At 53.2% G+C, this 22,032-nt stretch overlaps 1 protein-coding gene across 8 annotated transcripts in view; it reads right to left on the bottom strand.

Moving 5' to 3' along the window:
• Nucleotides 1-1,077: 1,077 nt before the first annotated feature.
• The window catches only part of IL4R (interleukin 4 receptor), a 37,292-nt gene continuing 16,337 nt past the window's right edge, over nt 1,078-22,032 (bottom strand). For 3 of the 8 annotated variants that reach the window (XM_027611209.2, XM_027611213.2, XM_027611211.2), the window contains exons 2-11: nt 21,814-21,944; nt 17,832-17,922; nt 16,603-16,741; nt 15,495-15,646; nt 13,977-14,128; nt 9,671-9,827; nt 6,953-7,049; nt 5,232-5,310; nt 4,393-4,442; nt 1,078-3,590 (exon numbers count right to left, since the gene is read on the bottom strand). In XM_027611209.2, the coding sequence (XP_027467010.1) occupies nt 2,096-3,590; nt 4,393-4,442; nt 5,232-5,310; nt 6,953-7,049; nt 9,671-9,827; nt 13,977-14,128; nt 15,495-15,646; nt 16,603-16,741; nt 17,832-17,901 (2,391 nt within the window). In that variant the 5' untranslated portion in view covers nt 17,902-17,922; nt 21,814-21,944 and the 3' untranslated portion in view covers nt 1,078-2,095. Of the gene's footprint in view, nt 3,591-4,392; nt 4,443-5,231; nt 5,311-6,952; nt 7,050-9,670; nt 9,828-13,976; nt 14,129-15,494; nt 15,647-16,334; nt 16,436-16,602; nt 16,743-17,831; nt 17,923-21,813; nt 21,979-22,032 lie in introns of those variants that run through there. The other 5 variants (XM_027611217.1, XM_027611214.2, XM_027611210.2 and 2 more) reach the window with 5 other exon arrangements.

The raw sequence follows: 22,032 nt of genomic DNA, 5'->3' as shown, positions 1-22,032 counted from the left end.
TATCAAATTGGGATAATAATCGCACCTGCCTCCTAGCGCTATGAGGTAGTGGATGTGTATAGCACTTAGCATATTGCGTGGCCCTAAATAGTTATTTTGATATTAAATTATTATGTTTTTTATAAAGAGTTCTTGAAGGCAGAAAGTCCAGAGGACTAGTTCAAGCTCTGTCATTCACTGTGTGACTTTGAGCAAGTCCCTTTTCCTTTCTAGCATTAAGTTCCCCCACCTGTAAATCGTGGGGTGGGAGGTGACTCTGGCATCGAAAGGCACAGATTTGGGCTCAGGATTTCTAACAAACATCAGGCTGCATGTGAGGTCGTGAGCTCCCCATTGCTTCTAGTGCATTGTGTAAAATGCCAGAACAGAAAGGAACCTCAGACAACCAAGCCACCTATTTTGCAAGTGTGGCCATCAGGGTAGCTACTCAGACACCAGAGTGATCACGGACATAAGAGCTTAAATCCCATCTGCGTTTTCATGCTGTCTGCCTGGATGTCAAGCATGGATCACCTACAGACAGCCTGGCTAATGGAGACCCTGCCTGGGTTCATCTATGGACGGGCCCGCCACTAACTAGCTGTGTGACTTGGCAAAGTGTAGCAGCTGCCGGCAATCTCTGTCCGCGTCTCCCCGACGTGCCAAAGTGTGCTCCAGTAGTCTTTACTCTCAGCCTGGGGCCTTGGGGAGCAGCCAGTCGTGCTGGAGAATGAATGCCTATGGAAGGAGCCCTCGACCAGACGGAAGCTGGTGGACAAGCACCCCAGCTCCTTCACCTTTGCAGGGATCCCTTTAGGCATGCGTCCTGCATGGCTATCCCAGGCGCCCAGAGGGGTGAAGGTCAGTAGCCCTGCTGGGTAACACACCCTTTCCTACCTCCTGACCTTCCCTGACTCACTTCCCCCTCCTGAGCAAGGTGTCCTGGAGTCACCTCCTAAAACAACGACCTGCACTTGAATCCCGGTCTCGGAGGAACCCAAGTAGAGACAGAAAGTTACTTAATCTCTTGGACCTCAGTTCCCCCTGGACGGCAAGATTCAACGAGTTAACAGAGGAGACAAAGTGCTCACAACCAGGTCCAGCAGTATGTTTATTTAATAAGAAGGGGGCGGGGAAGGAGATAAAGAGCCTTTATTTATACAAAACTCCACACCCTCCTGCTCCACCCTCCCCAGCCTAGACAAATACCAGGTGATAAAACAATCTTTGAGATGCAAAGAAGCATTACTCAACCTGAGGGGTAGGTCAATGTGCAGGCTAAGTGTGCCTGGTGTGGTCCGTCTGGAACGCCCAGCATGTCAGGGTCACTGGACCGGAGCCACTCTCTTTGTCTGGCGTCTCCGTGGCTGCCAGCAAGCATCCATGGGGGCACAGAGAGGCCCCGTGCTTCACAGGAGTCCCCAGTCTTATGGTCATGTGGGAACCTGATGGCAACTCGTCATGGCTTGACGATCACAACCTTCCGTGTCCTCTGGTGTCTGTTGCCCGCATTTGACGAAGCATGCCCTCCCCACTCCAGCCCAGATCCCACCTCCAGTGTCAGCCCAAGGGAGGTCTGTTGAATGAATGGGCACCTCTGGCCAAATGACCACCCTTCCTGAACTTTAATGTCCCATCCATTTCCCAAGGCTTCCAAATCCTTCCCCCGTTGGCTTGGTTAGTTGCTGGGCTCGGCGTCCAATTCATAGGCAGCAGCAGCTAATCCCAGGGCTGGGCAAGACATGGTGGACAAAGCAGGCCTGGGGTCGGGGGGAGGCATGACAGGGACAGCACCCTGGACAAGCTGGGGACCGATGAAGTGGCCAATGGCTGGTGCACAAGCCAAGGGGCCCAAGGAACTCCTGATCTCTGAAGCTGCCTCGACCCCATGCCATCCACTCCCATGGGATATGCTGAGCCCAGGCCAAGGCTGGGAGATGGGGTGGGGTGGGGGGGTCCGGTATCTGTAATCCCACGTCAGACCACCTCACCACTTCATACCGGGGTTTTCCGAGACTTTCACAAATCTGCCAGCCCAGCCACCTTCCGGGGAGGCAGCCCCCCCTACCCTGCTGGCTAAGGCCCTCCCGTGACAGCGGTGACGGGGGGGACACACCTAAGAAGCGCTGATGCACGTGGGCTCAGTGGAGAGCATGGCCATCTCTGTGGGGGTCTGGCTTGAGCTCTGTGCATTGCTGGGGGCAGGCTGGAAGGACAGGGAGGGCTTGCCCTCCTCTGAGATGCCCAAGGGGGCCAGGGAGGCTGGAGAGAGGCTGGCCTCCAGAGGAGCTCCCCCTGGCAGGGTGTCTGGGGCCCGCAGGGGGCTCACCAGGGGCGAGGACTGGTCTCTGCAGCAGCCACAGCAGGGGCTGGGCACCACGTGGGCCTTGCCACGCTCCTCCTGGCTGTGCCACTGCTTCAGATGGCCACACAGGTGGCAGGTGAGGGCCGAGTAGACGATGCTGCCGGCCAGGTCGTCCCTGAGGGTGTCTGTGGCCTGCTCCGGGGCCAGCAGGGTCTTGTGGCTGTCCCCTTCCTTCCCCGCCGGCTCCACATCCAGGTGCCCTGGGGCGCTGCCTGCGAGGACCAAGGCCCGAGGGCTGTGCGCTGGCTCTACGTCCAGTCCGAAGGTGAACAGGGGGATGGGGGCAGGGGCCCCAGGGCCACCAGGAGTGAGGCTCTGGAAGGGTTTGTAGCCCCCCTCCCCATGGCTGGCCTCATCCCCAGATGTCCCCGGGAGCAGGCTGGAGAAGGCCTTGTACCCTGCTTCCCCGGAAGGACCAAAGCCCGCCACCCCGGCGTCGGGGGCACAGGCCTGCTGCACGGCGCACATGAACTCCCGGTAGCCGCTGCTGGGGCCCGGGCCAGGGACCGGGGCCTCCCGGTGCTGGAGGACACTCTGGCGCAGAATCTGCTCCCAGCTTTCTGGCTCAGGCCGGGGGGCGGAGGGGATGCCGGGGTCTGCTTCCCCGGGGCGTTCGGCCGGCTCTGGGTGGCAGTCACCCTCCCCGGGGGCTGCGGACTGGCTCAGGAGGCTGCCGAAGCTGCGGTACGCGGGGTTGTCTGTGACGACAGGGGGCATCTCCATGAAAGCCGGGCTGGCTGGCCTCGGGGTTGGAGAGGCCCAAGGAGTGGACTTGGGGTGCAGAGGCTGGGGCCCCGCACCCAGGAACTCAGCCCAGGGCATCTGAGGGCACTCACTTCCTAGAGGAGGAAGGCAGGACTCCTCCAAACCCTGTGGGCAAAAGCCCCCAGGCTCCCCGCCGAGAAGGTCCAGGAAGAGGCTTTCCGTCAGCCGGGCTGCGATGTCCTCCCTGCCCTCCTGGAAGCTGCCCCCGCTGCCCTCGGGTGATGGGCAGAAGCTTCTTTTATCTTCCTCCATCTCCTCCTCCTCCTCATTCTCCACCGGGGCCTCAAGGAGCTCCACACGCTGCACCACGCTGATGCTCTCTGGCCAGAGGATCATCTTGCTGACCTCCACAGGGCACCATGCTGATTTTCCAGGAGCCTGGAAAGGCGCATTTCTGGCAGTCTTAGAGGAGTCCTCATCCGTGTCCATGCTGTGCTCCAGTAAACAGGGCAGGAGCTTGGTAAGACAGGTCTTCCAGTGTCTTTGAGAGCAGAGAAAAGTTTAGTCAGGATTCATTTTCTCTGCTAGAAAAACTCCTATTCACCCTTCAAAGCTTGGCTCTGAAACCATCCCGGACTGATGTCTATCTATTGCAGACATGCCTCCTGACTTCATAATCAATAATCTATCAGTCTATCTCCATTACCACACTGGGAACTCCTTGAAGGCAGGGCCTGTGTTTTATTTTGGGATTTCTGGAGGCCGCCCATAACCTGGCAGCTAATACAAACTCAGTCTACTGAATAAGGAGAAGTCTCTGTCAGGGACGATGATATTTAAAATACTTATCAATCTAAAATATTTATCAATACCACAGCATAAGTAATGACTGTGGCCACAGAGTCCTAGGCTGGGGCCGTGTGAGGGAGGAGCTAGAGGTGATGGAGGTGTTGGGAGGTCAGGGTGATGATCAGATTCTCAAGGATTCAAGATGGCGGCTCTCTGCCAACCAGTATGTAATTATGCCAACATTGTAACCACTGTTCAGCTTTCACCTCTATCAGCCTTGCTCAGGCCAGACTGACATTTCCAAGGGGGTTCAGCATGGGTCTGACCCCCCTCCCAGTGAAACTCAGGGGGCTTAGCCACCATGCCCGCCTCCCCAGACCACCCCTCCTCCTGCCACCCCTCAAAGCCCAAGGTCACAGGACAAGTGCTGAATGCTAAGGAGGAAAAGGCAGACGTGGAGGTAGGGTGTGACCCCACTCTTAAGGTGGGCCCACTGCCCCAATTCCAACCCCTTCCAAATCCACAAAGGCTGTGAGTCAAGTTCATATACATACGGGCACTTAGCTGGTTCCTGGCCTCGGGACCGCTTCCCCCACAGCGACACCTAAAATACGGAGACAGCCAATGAAACAGGATGGAGAAGACTTGTAGCCCAGCCTGGCACACAGCAATGCTCAGTGAGTGTTTGCTGTAAAAAGGCGGTAAAGATTGATATCATACCAGCCAGAGGTCCAATCGGGTCACTTCAGCTCTCTGAGCCTCAGCATCCTGGGAATCAATGATACTGCCCTGATACTAAGTTGCTGGGGCTGATGGTAAAAATGGCCACCGTGCTCTGAAGCTCTTCCCACCCCTTGAAATTGGCCTCACCAGGCGACTCGCTTTGACCAAGAGAATGCCTTGGATGTGACACTGGGCCAGCCAGCTCGGGGATGACAGACACGGCTTAGTCACCCCCACGCCCCAGTTAAGAGGCAGTCGACTTCCGGATCCGAAAGGGCCTAGGCCAGATCCCTCTACCCACACCAGTGCATGGAGCACAGACTGCCCACCTGCACAAGCAAGGGCTAAATCAATGGTTGTCGTTTTGACTCTCTAAATTGTGGGCTGATTTGTGACACAGCAAAGCTCCCTTCCCAAGGGAGGTAAGAAACCAAGTGACCGACCCAGAGGAGCCCGCTCTGGCTGAAGAGTGGCCATGGGAATCAAGGGGCGGGGAGCGAAGGCCTCTGGGCTCCTAGTGACCACACAGAAGCTGCTGAAACCCTGGAACCTTCCTGACTTCCCATGGGCAGTTCCAAAAGCCACCCGAGATCCTTAACATCCCAGCCGCTTTGACTCCTATCTCCTGCCGCACGGAGTCCGAAGCATCCTCCCCAGCCCATGCTCCTACCTGTGAGTCCTGGATGACTATGGCCACTAGGGGGCTGTGGGCTGGGTTGGGAATCTGGTCCCACCATCCTTTCTTAATCCTGAAAAAGAAAAGGAAGAGGTATTGGATGTCATGGCCAGGCTGGTGCTCCTTCCATGATGGGGTCAGAGACCACGCTGAGTGGTTCTCAGATGTCTTGCCCTAAACCCATTCTACAGAGGAAGAAACTGAGGCCCAGAAGGGAAGTGACCACTGGACTGTGGGCAGAACAGCCAGGTTTGTGCCCCGGGAGGATGGGTCTCCTGACGTGGCCACCACTGTCCTCGGTGGGAACAAGCCCCAGGGAATTAGGAGAAACCCAAGCGGCAGAGAGAGAATTCTGGGTTTCCCCATCAGCGATGGTCTGAGAAGCTGAGGAGACCCGGAGAATCTGCCCGGGTCTGTCTGGAGCCACAGAGTGTTGGTGCTGGGAGGGGAGGGTCTCCCATCACCTCTGACTGGCCCTCATCCACTCCACTCGGTCAGGCGGCATGCATTTACTGAGCACCTACTATGTGCCACTCACTGGGCCAGGGCGTTGGGAACACAACAGTGAACAAGACAGACAAAATCCCTGCCCTTGCAGAACTGACCTTCTAGAAGAGAGGAGACATCAGCCAAAGCTACTTAAGTGTCATGAATAAAAATAAAGACGATGGGGAAGTGGGGGGAATGGAGAGTGTGATCCAAGAAGGCATCTCTGAGGAGATGACTTCTGAGTGGCGACTGAAGGTGGAGTGGGAGCCACAGAGATGCCCGGGGAAAGGGCCTTCCAGGCAGGAGGGGGGACAGGTGAGGGGGAAACTGAGGCTCAGGGAAGGGGAGAAGACCAGCCCGGGGTCATGCAGAACCATTAGTGACATGACACGAAGAGGGGAGCCTCTTTATTGTGCGGCTGCAAAGTGCAAGACGCCTTCCCTCGGTCAATCCCCAGCCATCGCTAAGCCTTATGGGGTGAGCCAGGGCTCGCTAGACCCATTTCAGAGATGGGAGGTCTGAGGCCATGAGACACCATGATTCCAAGGGCCTGAGCTCACTGGAAACAAGGCTCCTCTACCCTCCCCACCCACTGTGATCCAGGACTCTCTTGGGACTCTTAGGACTCATGAAATATGCTCCTTCAACCTGCAAAGGAGGGACCCAAGATGGACAGAGGGTCAAGCCTCTCGGCCACAAAGCTACCGAGCTCCAAGCCCAGGATCTGAACCCAGATCTCCAGACTCCATTGAGGCAACTGTCTAGCATTCCTCTTTCTACTGCCACGTACCCCTTGTGTGTGAACCACACCCTGGGTACCCAGGGTGACCCATTTCCCTTCTGCCGGAGGAAGGTCTTTCCCCAGCTCATTCTCCCCCGTCAGGCCTCAGCTCAAAGGGGCCTGCCTGGCCTCCCCATCCAACACAGCACCCCGAACATTTCTCCCCTTCGCCCTGGTAAATTCCCTTCAGCACATGGATCGCTATGGAAACCAACTGTGGTTACTGGTTGACTTGGCGTCTTCTGTCTCCCCACAAGGAGCACAGGGTCCTGGTCAGGCTTGCTCTCGGCTGTTGCCTCAATGCCCAGCACTTAGTAGCTGCTCAATAAATACTTATTGTTGAGCAAAGGGACTGGAAGCTGACAGGTCAGAGGGGGCTTCCCACCCACTGCACACCCCGGGGCAGCCAGCTCGGTGGCATCCCGTGCTGAAGCCCAGGACTCACTTGATGATGCTGATGTAGCAGGACAGGCAGATGGCCAGGATGACAAGGCAGGAGATGCTGATGCTAAGCGGCAGGTGCTGCTCCCAGGGCTCATAGTCTGGAATGGGAGGGAAGCCGTGAGCCTGCATCATGCGGGGTACCGCCTGCTCTCTGCCTCCCAGAGCCGGAGACCGAAGCCTTGGGAAAGGGTCGTCTGAGACCCTGTGTGAACTGGCCACCACCAGGCCCTCCCGCCTCATCCCTTCCTTCTGAGTCCTTGTCACATGGCTGCCTCGCTGTCCCCTGCTCCTCCAAAGTTCGGTGCCACCCAGGATCTTGAACTTCCTGTTCTCTCTTTCCTGAAGCCCAGAGGTCAAGAGCAGTGGCTCTGGAGCTGGACTACCGGAGTTCAAAGCCTGACCCTGTCATATCCTTGCTGGTGACTCAGCTTCTCCGTGCCTCGTCTGTACACTGGGGTTAATAGACCGCACAGGGCTCTCATGGGGATTACACGACGTAATACACAGAGCACTCAGAACAGGGCTCACCCGTCCGGAAGCATTTGCTGGGGTCCCAGCTGGCTCCTTCTCGTCCATGCCACAGTCACCTGCTCCAAAAAGTTCCCTCACGCCCTCTCTCCTGGTGCCCCCTCCCATCCCCCCGTGCCCTCACCCTGCTTTATTTTCTCTCCAGACCTACTGTCACCTGGATCAAGATCTCTCTGATTTGTTTTTCTGTTTACTTGTTTATTTTCTGTCTCCCCTCCGGAATGTCAATCCCACAAGATCAAGGGTTTTTGTCTGTTTTGTTCACTGCTGATTCCCCGGGGTCGAGCCCTGGGCCAGGCATGCAGCAAGAGCTCAATACATATTTGTGGAAATAACGAATGAGTGTCCAGCCCGTCGTATATGTTCCATACAAGCCATTTCTCTCCCCTTCTCTTCCCTTCCCCAGGTCAATGGTAGAATCATATCAGGGTGATGCAACTCTGCCCAGCACTTACCGTGTGCTTGGTGCTGTGCCGGGCACCAGAGGTACAGACAGAGTAGACCCTACCTACGGAGCTGGCAGCCCACAGATGGGTCAGAGACAACCACGGGACAAGATGAGCAATGTGGAGAGGGGCGTGGGCGCGTTTGGTTGGGGTACCCACCAACGGCCACTGTGCCCAGCACTTTGAAGACCCCTTCTCTCGGTGAATCTTGACAACAGCCCCTATTCCTCCTCCGTGGTATAGACAGTGCCTGAGGCAGCCCCCCCTACCCAACAGCTACCCCCCTCTTCTTTGCCAGGGAGGGAGCAATGTGCCCACCCTGAGGTTTGGGTCAGTTATAATTATCCTCTTCTCCTTTCCAGGAAGCTTCCAGCCTCCCTTGCGGCTGGGAGAGGCTCTGTGACAGTCCTGGCCAATGAGATGCAAGGGGGAGTCTGCTAGGGAAGCTTCTGGTAAGATTTTTGCTTCCTGCTAAAAGAAAGAGATGCACCAGGTGCACTTGCTTGTGGCAGCCTTTCATTTCTTTTTGTCCCTGGGGCAGGAGGGTGTGGACAGCAGCCAACTTGGGGCCATGGGGTAACAAGTCAAACGATAAAACGCTCCTATGCTAAGGAGGGAAACAGGGAAAGAAGACAAGCCCCTGGGGTGACATCACTGAGCTGCTGTATAAACTAGGGAAGGTCCCCTTGTAAAACTTCACATTACATGGGATAATTCAATGTTTCTATTGCAAAAAGCCACGAGGAACAGTGTTGCAAACAGCGGTTGGGGGCTGCAGCTACCGAGTGAGGGACTACATGTCCCAGAATCCCTTGCAGCTATGTGTGGCCATGTGACCGGTTCCACCAGGAAAATCTGAGAGGAAGTGGTATGTGTCACTTCTGGGCTCTGGATTTTTAAGAAGCAGGTCTGGTTTCAGTCCCTTCTGCTGGCTAGATGCAGGTGATGGTAGGGCCCTAGAACAGGGATTCTTAACTTGGGGGTTCATGGATCTCCAACAAGGTTGCTGATAGAATTTGGGGGTCTGGGAACTTGATGGGTAAGAAATAACCTCTTTATTTTCACTAGGTTCTGATACCTCGCATTTCCTCCCATTAGGGATGGAGAGAGCAAAGCACCATAGTAATAGCATCAGCCACAAAGCACCAACAGAAATCAACAAAATATCATTTACGCTCACCCACTCTGAAATGACAGTATTTAGAAGTACCACTAGATCTTGTTTTTACAGTGCTAATTAAGAAAACCTGTATTCGTAGACAACAAATATATTTTAAAACATTTTTATAACCTCATTTCAATAAAGTTAGTTTCCCCTGTAATCCTACATATTTTATTTTTTACATTTGAAAAATATTATTCTGAGATGGGGTCCACAGAGTCCACTCACCGGACTGCCAAAGGGGTCCATGATACACAAGGGTTAAGAATCTTTGTCCTAGGGAATGAGGGAACCACAGGGAGGAAAACCACCCACAAACCAGCTAAGTTCATGCCGGACGGTTACGTGAGCAAGAGATACATTTCTACCGTGTTTCTACTAGAACTTGTGAGCTCATTTGTTACTGCAGCCCAGCCTACCTACCCTGACCAGTACACCAGGTCAGTCAGTAATCCTGTTACCCACGGTTCGAGGCACTCGACGCGATGGAAACGCGGACGCTCAGCCAGAGGAAGTGTCTGGCCACAGAATAAAAGTGCCGAGCAGACGTTCCACCTGCCCATGCCTCCCTGTGGACACTCACGGTTAAGCCATGTTGTGCTGGGGCTCCACTCACTCCACGTGCTGTTGTAGCTCTGAGCCCAGGCCCTCACTCGTGCGCTGTAGGATGCTCCAGACTTGAGGGTGCTGGCCGCCACGCGGAGGGCAGGCCCCACGTAGGTCACGTTATAGACTTTGAACTGGTAGAGGAAAGGGACACATTAGGGCTCCAGCTTGTGGGAAGAGGACGTCCCAGCTCCCACCCCTGCTGCCGTCTCCTTAGCTGAGCCCACAGTGTTTAAGAGCCACCAGCCTGGGCATCTGGTTATTCCTCTGATTTAGGCCTTTTGTTTCACCATGACTGTGACCAGAGTCAAGCGAGAGGAGTCAGGGAATTGGCCCTCCCCCTGCTCCACCTCCCCGCCACCTGGCTCCCTGATGAGCCAGGCAACATTACTGGGGCAAGCCGAGTTTTAGTTTTCTCATCTGTAAAATGAGGGAAGAGTCCCTACTGCCACTTTCTAGCTGTGGGACCCTAGGGAAGTGACATAACCTCTCTAGACCTTGATATGATCCTTCTGCAAGATGGTGATAATAGAAGTCCATACCCCCCAGGGTTGTTGTGAGGGTTAATATGGGTAAGCACGGAGGACAGGGCCTGGCATGCAGGAAGCATGACAAAGACCTTTCTAGAGCACAGAAAAGGTCACCGTGTCCCCCTCTCTCCTCCGTGGGCTCTCTGGAGCCTTCATACTCAAGCCCAAACCCTGGCCTAGAATCTCAGCCCTGCTCCCACTGCTGGGAAGGGACTTCTAAGACCTGTTATTCAGTGAAAAAGGTAAATGAAAATTAGCATGTGTTGTTTGCCACACAAACACATACACACACACACACACAAGAAGACGGACTCTAGGATGGCCCCCTGATCCCCACTTTGCATCACACCCCTGTGTAACCCCTCTTCTTGTGTGGGCGGGGCTTGTGACCTGCTCCTATTGAACAGAATGAGGCAAAGGTGGTGGGTAGGTAGGGACCACATGCATGGGGTTATATCGCGTAAGGCTATAATTCCAATGAGCTAGGAGATGCTCTCTCCTCTGCTGGTTTTGAGTTGACAACAGGAAAGGAACTCAGGGCAGCCTCCCACCAAGGGCCAGTGAGAACCTGTGGCCCCCAGTCCGGCAGCCTGCAAGGAACAATGCTGCCAACATCGCGGTTGGCACTAGGGAGAGGTCTTTCCCCAGTTGAGCCTCAGATGAGACCACAGCCGCAGCCGAGTCCTTTCATACCATTTGAATTTTTTACTACAACTAAGTACTACTTTTATTTAAAAAACAACTTTAAAAAATGAAATAAAATCTGTGTTCCAGATCGATTCTGATGGAATGGGAGTAGCCCAAATCCTCTGCCTGGGGCGCCTCTCCCAGCCAGGCCCATCCCTTTGCAGCTGTGCTTCTGCTCGTGGGATGGAAGCATATTTGGAGAAACAGGTCTGGTGTAAAGTGAGCCGAGGGGAGGTGTTGCAAAGAACCCCAACAGGTCGCTGGAGAGACTGGAGGGCAGCTGGAGCTTCCCAGTGGAGTGAGGCTGGGGAGGGGGCTGAGGGAGGAAATGAGGGCAGGAAGATGAGGACACTCACTCTTCTCTTTCTAAATATGGGTAAGCAGGAACGAACAGCTGGACCTAGTTCTCTAAAGGAATCGTACACCCTGGAGAGGAGTAGGGGATTGGGAAATGTTTTACTAAGAAACAGAAGTGAAATCAGAGGAACTACTTGTAGCTTGTGTTTCAACAAAGAGGCCAGGTGTTTGGGAGGCCACCCTTGAGACAAAGATCCAAGGCGGGAGAAACAGCACAGGCTCCGGAGTTCAAATCCTGGCTCCCAACCCCAGCTCTGCCATTTCCAGCGACCCTGGGCGAGTATGTCTATATCCCTGTGCCTCAGTTTCCTTGTCATTAAAGTGGAGAGACCAGCACCCTCCCACCTGCTGGGCTTTCGCAGCCGACAGTGATCCAGGTTGAGCCTAGCACATTCCAGGCATGCAGGAAATGGGAACCATTATGACCACGAGCGTGGCATTCATGACCTTGCACACACCACCACATCCCCATACTCCTCAAGAGATGCCACACATCCTTGTACCTCCAAGCCTTTGCTCATGTGGATCCCTCCATGCAGCCTACCCTTCCCTTCCTTCCCTATCTAGAAAACTCTTATACACCCTTCAACACCCAGGCCAAAACTCCACCTCCATTATGGAACCTTGCCCAGAAATCATCCAAGACCCTGAGTAGATTTATCCCTCAAATCCCGGAGCAAACTTCTAAGATGTCTCCTTAGAACTGATCCCACCCGTGGAACGCACAGCGTGGAGACTACAGGGAACCTTCTGGCTCCACTTCCAGGACTAATCCTCATTGGTTGAGACCAATCGCAGCCATTCCATTCCCTAGCCCGTGATTGATTAGAGAGGAGCATGTGACCAGCTCTGGCCAATGACCAATAAGGGGAATTCTATAGGTTGGGTCTGTCCCTGGGGAAGGGAGGGATGGGTGAGGAGTGTCTCAATAGCTTCTTCCCCACCAACAAGAGAAGCTGGACCCAGAATTCGGAGGCCCTGGGCAGCACTGGGTGTGTATATGACAACTGAGTCATGGCCTGGGTACACCGATTAGTTTTCCCTGCTGGCTGGAGTCTGGGGCCAGATCCCAAACCTGACTGTGTCTCAGCAAGCCCTGTCCCTGGTTTTTCCTTCCCCGGAGTTTCCTCTGGGGAGCCACCCCTTCCTCATTCTCCACCCATCTGGCTTGGGTGGAGCTGACCCCACCTGCAGGTCCAGGGGTGGGCACGTGACTCGCCTCTGGCCAATCAGAGCACAGCACCCTCTTTCCTGCCCACAGCCTGGGCCAGGTTCAGAGATTTGCATGGGACCCAAGCCAGGCAACTGGGCATTGGCCCCAGAACTTTTACTGGGACTCTGGGGAAAGAAAAGCCTTTCCCACTGTGGCTTGAGCAGGTAGCTAGCATGTAGCATGGAGCTGCTGGTGGATATACTGGCCACTACATGAGGGAAGAGCCTCCCTAAAAATGAAGCCAATATAGAATAGAGCGGGGGCCAAGGGCGGGATAGATTCCTGGAACCTGGAGCCAGCCACGATAAGCAAATAAGGAACATTGCTTTGGACCCTATAGGTCACACCCTTCTCTACCCTCTTAATAAGCTTTGCACTTCCCAGAACATGGGGAGGGGATTTCCCTACAAAATGGAGCCTGCCTCTGTCTCTGGCATCTGTGCGGCCCCTCCCAGTGCTTTCTGGGCCTCCTCTGTGAGAACCCCACTGCCCCATTCCCGCTCCCACCCCACACCATGGCCCCATGGCCCCGTGCCAGGTGGGAAACCACACCTGAGCCCGAGAGCTATGAATCAACACACACCCCCTCGCTGGCTGAGGGAGGAAGACAGGAAGCAGCCAGAGGCTGATGTGGGAGTTTAAGACGTGTGCAGCCTGCTCCCTGGCAGCAGAAGCCAGGCCAGCCTGGGTCCGAGGACACCGGGCGTGCCTCAGAGGAGGCCCTCGGCGAGTCTGATGTAGCCACTTCCAGACCAAGGTGTGGGAGGGCAAGGCAGATGGGGCTTTCCAAGGCCTGTGGCACTCGGGAGAAAAGGAGAACAATGTTGACGACACATGGGGTGCCCAGAACACACTCGGCACCCTTGGTAGCCCATGGAGTAGGTACTCTTGCTAGCCCCATGTTACAGATGAGACAACTGAGGCACGAGGAGGTTGCGCGACATGACCATGATCATGCAGCTGATGAGTGCAAGCAGGTAATGGAACCCAGCTCTGTGCGGTTCAGATGCTGTCCCTCCCCTGGGAATGTGTGAGGGGGAAACGGGGGTGGGAGGAAATGAGCTTCATCCCCACCAGAAACTAAAAAGGAAGGGAGCCAAGCCACCTGCCGCATACAGTCCCTGCTAGTATTTACTGGATAGTTTGCTGGCCATCAGTTCTCCCTTTTAAAAACCTGTCACCACCTTCATTTAAAAAGCAACCCCGCAATCACTGTTGTGATGGCAAAGCCCGTAGCAGATGTCATTAGCATCCTAGAAAAGTCAATGCAATGAGGACCGAGCGACAGCATTAAATGACGGCTGAACCGGTTCTCTGGGGAGGAAGGCTCTGAGCCTGCAGCCTCCTCTCTCCATGAAAAAGTGCTGAACCCAGCACAGAGCCAGGGTGGAAGTCGGGCTCTAGGTCCCCGGTTTCGCAGTCAGGCCTCAGGGCCCGAGTCTTCACCCGCCTGAGTCCCAAGAGGTGTGGAGAAACCCCCCAGCGCACACACTCACGTCCGTGGGGTCGTTTTCATTGGAAATGTTGACCATGTAGGTGAGCTCGGAGTACAAGTGATTCTCGCTAGGGTACGGGTTTGTCCACATCAGCAGCCACGTGTGGGAGACGTTGGGGTGAACCGTGAGGTTCCCGGGGGTCCTGGGTTTCACTGTGGAGAAGCGGTGCCTGGTGAGGCCCTTGTCCAGGTGAGGGGAAGGGGATGGCCCGCGGGACACCGGTCACTTAGATTGTTAGTCAACCTGGGGGGCGCCTCGGGGGCTCAGTCAGCTAAGCATCTGACTCTTGGTTTGGGCTCAGGTCATGGCCTCAGGGTCAGGGGCTCGAGCCCCACGTCGGGCTCCTTGCTCATTGGGGAGTCTGCTTGCGATTCTCTCCCTCTCCCTCTTTTCCTCCCCTCTCTTTCTCAAATAAATAAATAAATAAATCTTTAGATTTTTAGTGAACCACACCTCCATAGCACATTTCTGGAATCCCACATGGATTGAGGCTCAGCAGAGAACGACAATCATAATACCGATTATAATGTTGCTAAAACTCTACTTAGCACTCATGGTTATTAACCAGCTTTCTACAGTGAAATGCAAAATGTGTGAGCCAAAGTAACCCCAAATTTGCCTTTTTTTCACCTTTGTCCTTCACACTTTTGGCCACATCTATGTACTATGTTCTTACTTTTTTTTCCATTTATTTTGATTCATGTGTTTTAAAACTTAGTCTCCTTTTAAGCAATCCTATCCAGGAGATCATAGGTATGTAACATGTACTAAAATCACTGCACACGTGCAGAAATGCTTTTAATTCATGGGTTCGTTCACGGGTCTGTTTAAACAACCCACTGACCATGGGCGGCATGAACGGGCCCTTCAGGAACTGCTGAGCCCGTGAACTCTGTGGATACCCGCGAGAATTTTCCTCTGATTCTTAGTAGCTGTGTGACCTCAGGCAGGTTTACTTGCCTTCTCTATATTATATTCAATTGTAAAATGGGGATAACTCTCTTCTGGAAAACGAGGCTCAGAGAGGTAATCTGACTTGCCCAGGGTCACACAGCAATAAATGGTATTTTAAACTCCCGTCACTACGCCACAGCAGAATCATGGTGAACTGCGGCGGGGCCTCTGACTACCAGGATAACGTCAGCCTTCCATGGTCCAGACTGCCTGAAGCAGCAGCAGCGGACCAGGTGACAGAAGGTGGAAGGAGAGTGCCCAGCTCAGTTTCTGCTCTGCAGCCAACTTGCCTTCTGTTAAGTACGCTTCACCTCAAGTCCCCAGTCTGGGCACTTAAAGTCAGGTGGTTGAAATATAAAAGCTGAAGGGGACCTGATGTGCTATGGAGCCCAGTCCCATTTCAGAGATGGGAGGACTGAGGCCCAGAAAGGGGCAAAAGCCTCATCATGTCTGGGAATACGCAGAAGACTACTTGCACCTTGCTCCCCCAACTGGAGGCTGCCTCCCCTGCCCCAGAGGCCAGCTGGGGTTTGGGACCCCCCCTCCCCCACTGGCCCCACTCACCATGCGCGCTGGGCTGGAAGGAGCCGCCCCACAGCTGCTGCTTCCCAGCCCACAGGTCCAGCTGATAGACGTCCGCTTCGACCACGTCATCTATCGGCATGCTGCATGTGCACACCGCACCTTCTCGGTTCTCGGGGACACACGTGCGGTTTCTGCAGACACGGGTGTGCCGTTAGGTTGCCATGTTCAGGCGGACCGTGACCCACAGGTATCCCTGGAACGTGCCTCAAGGAACATATGTTCATATGCTCTGCCCGCTTCCTGATGGCCCTGCCCCCGGGACCAGATCTGGGGACCGGGGTGTGGCGAGGACAACAGATGAGGACCGCTCTCCTTGCTGGCCACAGCCACCTGCCACACCCACCATGGACTCTTAGGCAGCTCTGGCCATGGTCGTGGTCCCGGAACTTGGCTCACCCTTGAAAGCCAGTGAAAGGGAAGAAACGAAGGCACTAAAGAATTCGTAACAATGTGTGTATGTGTCCCAGTGTGCCTCCGGGTAGCACGGTTTATCCCAGTGGACAGTGGGTGGTAGCATGCTGCCCCACATCTCATGGGCTAGGCTAGGGGTCAGCAAACGTTTGCTGCAAAGGGCCAGGCAGTAAATATTTGGGGCTTTGAGGGCCATACTGTGTGCGTCCCAACTATTCAACTCTGCTGTTGTAGCCCAAATGCAGCCGTAGACAATACAGGAATGAATGGGCGTGGCCGAGTGCCAATAAAACTTTATTTACAAAGGCAAGTGGTGGGCCGGATGTGGGCCTCGGGCCATAATCTGCAGATCCCTGGCCTAGGCCAGTGTACCACACTTCAAAGCACAGCCCATCCAGCTTGGTATACCTTGGAATGCCTCTGTCAGTGGACCCTATGTCTGTATGGCATACGCCAGGGTGCCCTTGTAACTGCATGCCTTGGGTACCCGATCACGTCCTGAGCACCGCCTGGAAGGATACCGCAGGTGCCATGGATTATCCCAGTGACCCACCTGGAACAACGTACCCCGGGTTCCAAGGTCCACCAGACATCACAGTGAACTCCACCACTAACACACTATCCCCAACCCTCTGGGCACAGCCTCCCCCAAATCCCAGCTCCACCCCAGGCTTACTCAGACCCCATGAAGTCCAGCTGGTAGGACAGGCGGAGCTCGGCACTGCAGTCGGTGGGACTGTCCATCTCCCACTGACAGACAGAGGTGCTGATGTAGTCAGACAAGCAGCTGGGCTCCTGCAGGACCTTAACACTCCCTGGGGAGACACAGGAGTACCCTGAGCAACCAAAGCCAGACAAGCAAGGGGGCATGCACCAGGGGGACAAGTTGGAAGCCAGCCCAGACAGGACCGAGGAGTCCATCACAAAACAAGGAGACCACAGTCCCCGGCACAGTTGTGTGCCAGTCTTCATGGAGCTGGGGGCAGGATGGGGTTCTGGAGCTTCCCAGCCGGCATGGGGGAGATTCCTGAAGCCGAAGAATACCCCCAGGTGGTAGGGGCTACCTTTATCTTCCCGAAACTCCCCTACTTGCCCCTATGAGGCCAAATCAAAGGAAATTTCTAATCTAAGAAATGTCTAGTCTATTGCACTGTCACAGGCACCTGCCCCAGAGCAGTGTGAGCGAGAGCAAGGGCTGTTATCCATTTGCCTGCTCCCTGCTCCCATCTATCTTCCACCCCTCTCTGTGCTCAGGAGGCTGACCACCCCCCCCCCCCAATCATGGTCTTGCCACTCAGATGCCCTTGTTCTCTGGCTGCCGGTTGGGTTCAGCCAATATCAAGGGCAGGATGAAAGGCTGGGATGTTTCTTCCGACCAGTCAGTGGCAGAGCTGGGGTGTGAAGCTGGCAGGATGGGATACTGGGTTTGCCAAATCATCCGAGAGCCCTCACCCCGGCTCAAGACTGCCCAGCCACAGACGGGCAGGTGCTTTCTTGCTCTGGTGCCCAGCACCAGCCCCGCCACCGCGGACATCAGTCTGCATTTGTTTGCTGGATGAAGGACTAATCATGTTAGGCAGAGCCTTAAATTTCTAACAGATATCTTAAACTCACCTCGTGTCCAAAACTCACATCTCGTTCCCCACCCTCCCAAGCGAGTGCTCCCTACTCTGCTCCGTGCTGTTTTTTTCTATCACTTTCTAACACTCTTTACAATTTATTTATAATTAGGACTATTCGTCATTAGCTGTCCCCTCCCACTACAGTGTAAGCTCCTCAAGGCCCGGAATCTTTGTTTTGTTCACTGATTATCCTAGGACCCTGGCATCTAAATGGCCAATAAACATTTGTTGAATGAGTGATCAAATGAATGAACGAAGGAATGAATGGGAGTTGGTGACTTACCAGAGCCTGTCACCCACACCAGGATCAGGCAGCTCACAGGGAATGTGAGCCCAGAGCAAAGCTGCCCCATTGGGAGATCCTAAGATACCTGCTGAGAGAAAGTGACCCAGGTTAGTGCCAACAATGAGCCTTCTGTGTTCACCCGAGCTCTATCTATCATCTATCTATCTATCTATCATCTATCTCTATAATCATGAAACACAACCCAGATGCAGAAAGCCCAGAATGAGATCCACAGAATGCCTGTCCAAAGAGACACTTGTTGAAAAAAACCCATGACCTACCTACTAAATTTAAGCAACCCCTCGGACTTTTGGAAGTTCATAATGCACATTTGAAATGTAGAGGCTCTGTTAAGTCCTGCAGCAAATAAATTTATTTTTCTTCATTTAACCCAACACTTACCAATTTATTTCCCTACTCAACCTTGATTTGTGTGTGTGTGTGTGTGTGTGTGTGTGTGTGTGTGTGTGTGTTTTAAAACCCCAATTAACCCCCTAAAAGATTCCTTGACATATACTTTGGAGATGTTAATCTGTTTAGCCTTATAGAGCAGGTTAAATAAATGGTGGTATATCCATGCAATAAAAATGATGTTTGAGTGTGTTAGACTTATATCAATGGCCCCAATTCCTCACACCCCTCCTGGATCCATGTAACATTTCAATGCCTCCAGCACCACCACCCCTCTGGGGAGGGCATTTGCCCCTGTCCTTGGATTATGGGCTCAACCATGTGACTAGCTCTGGCCAACTGAATATTAGCAAATGGATGCATTGTAGAAGCCTGCTTTTGCACGACCACTGCCTTGAGAACACGACCGTGCTAGCCTGTGGGAGGATGGTGACATGGAAGAGTCCTAGCAACCCCATTCCGCATTAGGCAACAGGCAGCCACCCCCAGTCATGTGAGTGAGCTCAGGAGCCGACCCAAGGCTAGCCACAGGTGCATGGGTGAGCCCAGTGAGCTCAGCCAAGCCCAGGTAAGCTGGCCCGCCCGACTTGAGCTAAATAAGCATCTCTTGTTACATGCTCCTGGGCTTTTGAGCTTTATTGCGATTCCCCCTCAAGTCATCACCCCTCCACTCTGACTTCTAACCCCACAGATTACCTTTGTGTTTTGTGTTTCATACAAATGGAATTGTGCACTGCCTCTACTGTTAATGGCATCCCATAATACATGACTGGGAAATAAGAATCAGAAAGTACAGACACCCAAAATGAAACACAATTCAAATCCTCCCCAAAATCACAAGGCCCAGCAATAACCCCTGTATACATTCCTATCAATGCTTCCAGATTTGTATCTATACAAATAGGGAGATAAATATGAATTTTATTTACCCAAATAGCAGCACCCTCTGCCCTACTAAAACTTAAATATTTAATATGTCACTAAATATCATTCCATCCCACTGTAGATCCAAAGCATCAAATTCGTAGTATCCCCCTGTGTGTCTGCCATTGGATTTTTAGCCTTTATTATTGCTTTGTTGTTATACACAGCATGGCGACTGTGCCCATCCTCAGAGAACCATCGCCACACATTTCTCTGATCCTTGCCTTAAGCTTATTCTTTTCTTTTTTTTTTTAAAGATTTATTTATGTATTTTAGCGGGGGGAGGGGCAGAGGGAGAGAAGCAGGCTCCCCGCTGAGCACAGAGCCCCACACAGGGCTCGATCTCATGACCTGCTCATGACCTGAGCCGAAATCAAGAGTGGGACACTCAACCAACTGAGCCACGCAGGTGCCCCTTATTTCTCTCTCTCTCTCTCTCTCTCTTTTTTTAAAGGTATGTTATTGATCTTTTCTCGTATTACAAAAGCCACATTTGATCGCTGTGGAAAATTTAGATAAGAGGGACACAGCAAACAAGTGAAAAGAATGCCTGTAATTCCATCACCTGGGAAAACACCACGGGTGACCTTTTTGCATCCATTTCCAGTCTTTTCTGTGCATATCTAGTTGGACGGCATGGGCTGGTACAACGTCTGCTGTTTCAGAGCCTGTTTATTTCTATGCCATGAAATACTGCTCCGCACCCCTCCTCACAATGTGTAGTGGGTTTCCTGAAGTTTAAACACCTGCTCTTGTCACTTACTCCTTGTGAGCCTTGAGCAAACTGCTCCATGCCTCAGTCTCCTACCCTGTAAAGAGGAGCTCATAACAGCTCCCATTTGAGTGGGGTCTTGTGAGCGCTAAAGGAGGTCCAAGGAGTCACCAGGCACTCTTGTTAAGGAAAATGCTCAGAAGTGGATTCCCTGAGTGTTTACTTCTTCCCACAACACTCCTGGCACAGAAGGCCAAAGGGCTTCTCTAAAAGGCAAGGCACTGAGGTATGTTCCCGGCAATGCTGAGATCACCGCACCCGCCCCCGCCCCGCCTCGTGGGTCTCTATCTTGGCTTCCAGGCTTCCTTCTGCTGCTTGGTAGCTGCGTGCTGTTAAGCAGCTACCCTATCTTTCACTGAGTTCAATCTCACAGGTGTACTGCAAAAAGGAAGTGAGGTCTGTACCCAAAGCACTCTGCCCCCAGTGTCTGGAGCACAGGAAGGGCTTTATGCCCCTGTTGGAAGCTCTCCACTTGCAGGACCTCCCGGGCCGCGCCCCACCTCCCTCTCCACCTGTCCCAGCACCTGTGCTCGGTGCTCCTGCCACCCGCACATCTTCACTTCCTCCTGCTGCCCTTCAGACACAGCAAACCGATTCCCACCTCCATACCTTTCCTCCTGCGGTCCTTTGCTCTCTCTCTCTCTCTCTCTCTCTCATTTATTCATTTTATTTATTCATCTGTCCTTAACGGATAAATTACCCCATAATACTGCAGTGTATCTTTCAGAAAACAAGGACATTCCTTCTCCTATCAAGCCACAAGGCAACCATCAAAACGAGGAAATTAACACTGAGGCGTTACTCTCATCGGATCACAGACCCTACCTATTTCCACCTTGCTCATTGCCTCCATAATGCTCTTTTTAAGTCCAGGACCCAGTCTAGGATCATGTGTTACACCTGATCATCTTGCCATCCCAGTGCCCAGGTCTTGGCTTCGAGCACCACTCCACACCGAATGGAACGAGGGCTCCTTGAAGAAGGGGCTGACCCCAGGAGCAGGGAAAGTGCACGATAAGCCTGGAATCCTTGTGTCAGAAAGTAAGGACGCGCCCCAAGAATGGTGGGGACTTGTCAAAAAAGACACAGGAGCCAGCCAAAACAATGTCCACTGGCTCAAACGGGCACAACAGAAGCATCGCAATAAATATACAGTAACCGATTGTAACTCTTGGAGTTAAACAGGGCGCAGGCGTCTGTCCTGCTTTTGCTCAGCAAGTGGGGGGAAGGGGGTAGGTAGTTCCATGTCTCCGTGGCAGCCTCTAAGTATCTCCCCACAAGACTCATATTGCTTATTCATTAGTGAGTCAAAATACTTATTAACTTTACAATGTTCTATACTTTATACACAATACTTTATATAGAGATACAATTGTATATAACTTTATGTACAGAAACCTGGCAGGCACCCCTTCACCAATCGCCAGGAACGGGACAAATCAAGGTCAGGAGCTTTCTGAAACTACCCCCCGAGAACACAGCTTGCTTCTCCGGTGTTCCGGCCCCAAGTGCATAAATTACAAGGAAGCATCAAACCTAACCGAGAATTGAGAAGAATCGAATCTAGAAAAGAATTGGCCTATGCTCTTCAAAACATGCTGGGGGTGGGCCGGGGTGTGGGGGCAAAAGGTGAGGACAGTGTGGGAGGGCTGCTTTTTTTCAATTGTCTGTCATCCCGAGAGCCAGCCTTTGTCTTGTTCGCTGCTGAGTTCCTAGTACCTACAGTGGTGCCTGGCGCGTAGCACCTGCTCAGTTAGTGCTCGTGGAATAAAGTCATCTTGGACGTGATGCGGGGCCTCTAATGGGCTCAGCACGGGACTGGAAACTCTCCCCAGCAGGGGAACCCAGGATCTGCTCAAAGCCCCAACTCACTTCTCTTGAAGAGTCACAGTGAAGAGCAAGGAAGGAGGGGTGGGAATGTGGTGGTGGATCCATGACGCTGGTGTCCTCTACAAAGTCCCGGTAACTTTTCCTCTGACAGGTTCACACATGCCCACAGCATCCTGCGGCAGAAATGGCAAAGGTGTCACTTTAGCTCTGATATTGAACAAAGAGAAACAGAGAGGGCAAGATAACATGTACAAGGTCACA

The sequence above is a fragment of the Zalophus californianus genome, chromosome 10, assembly GCF_009762305.2.
Source record: "Zalophus californianus isolate mZalCal1 chromosome 10, mZalCal1.pri.v2, whole genome shotgun sequence".
Lineage (NCBI taxonomy): Eukaryota > Metazoa > Chordata > Mammalia > Carnivora > Otariidae > Zalophus > Zalophus californianus.
The sequence above is the reverse complement of the archived record's forward strand: the minus strand, read 5'-3'. Positions and strand labels throughout refer to the sequence as shown.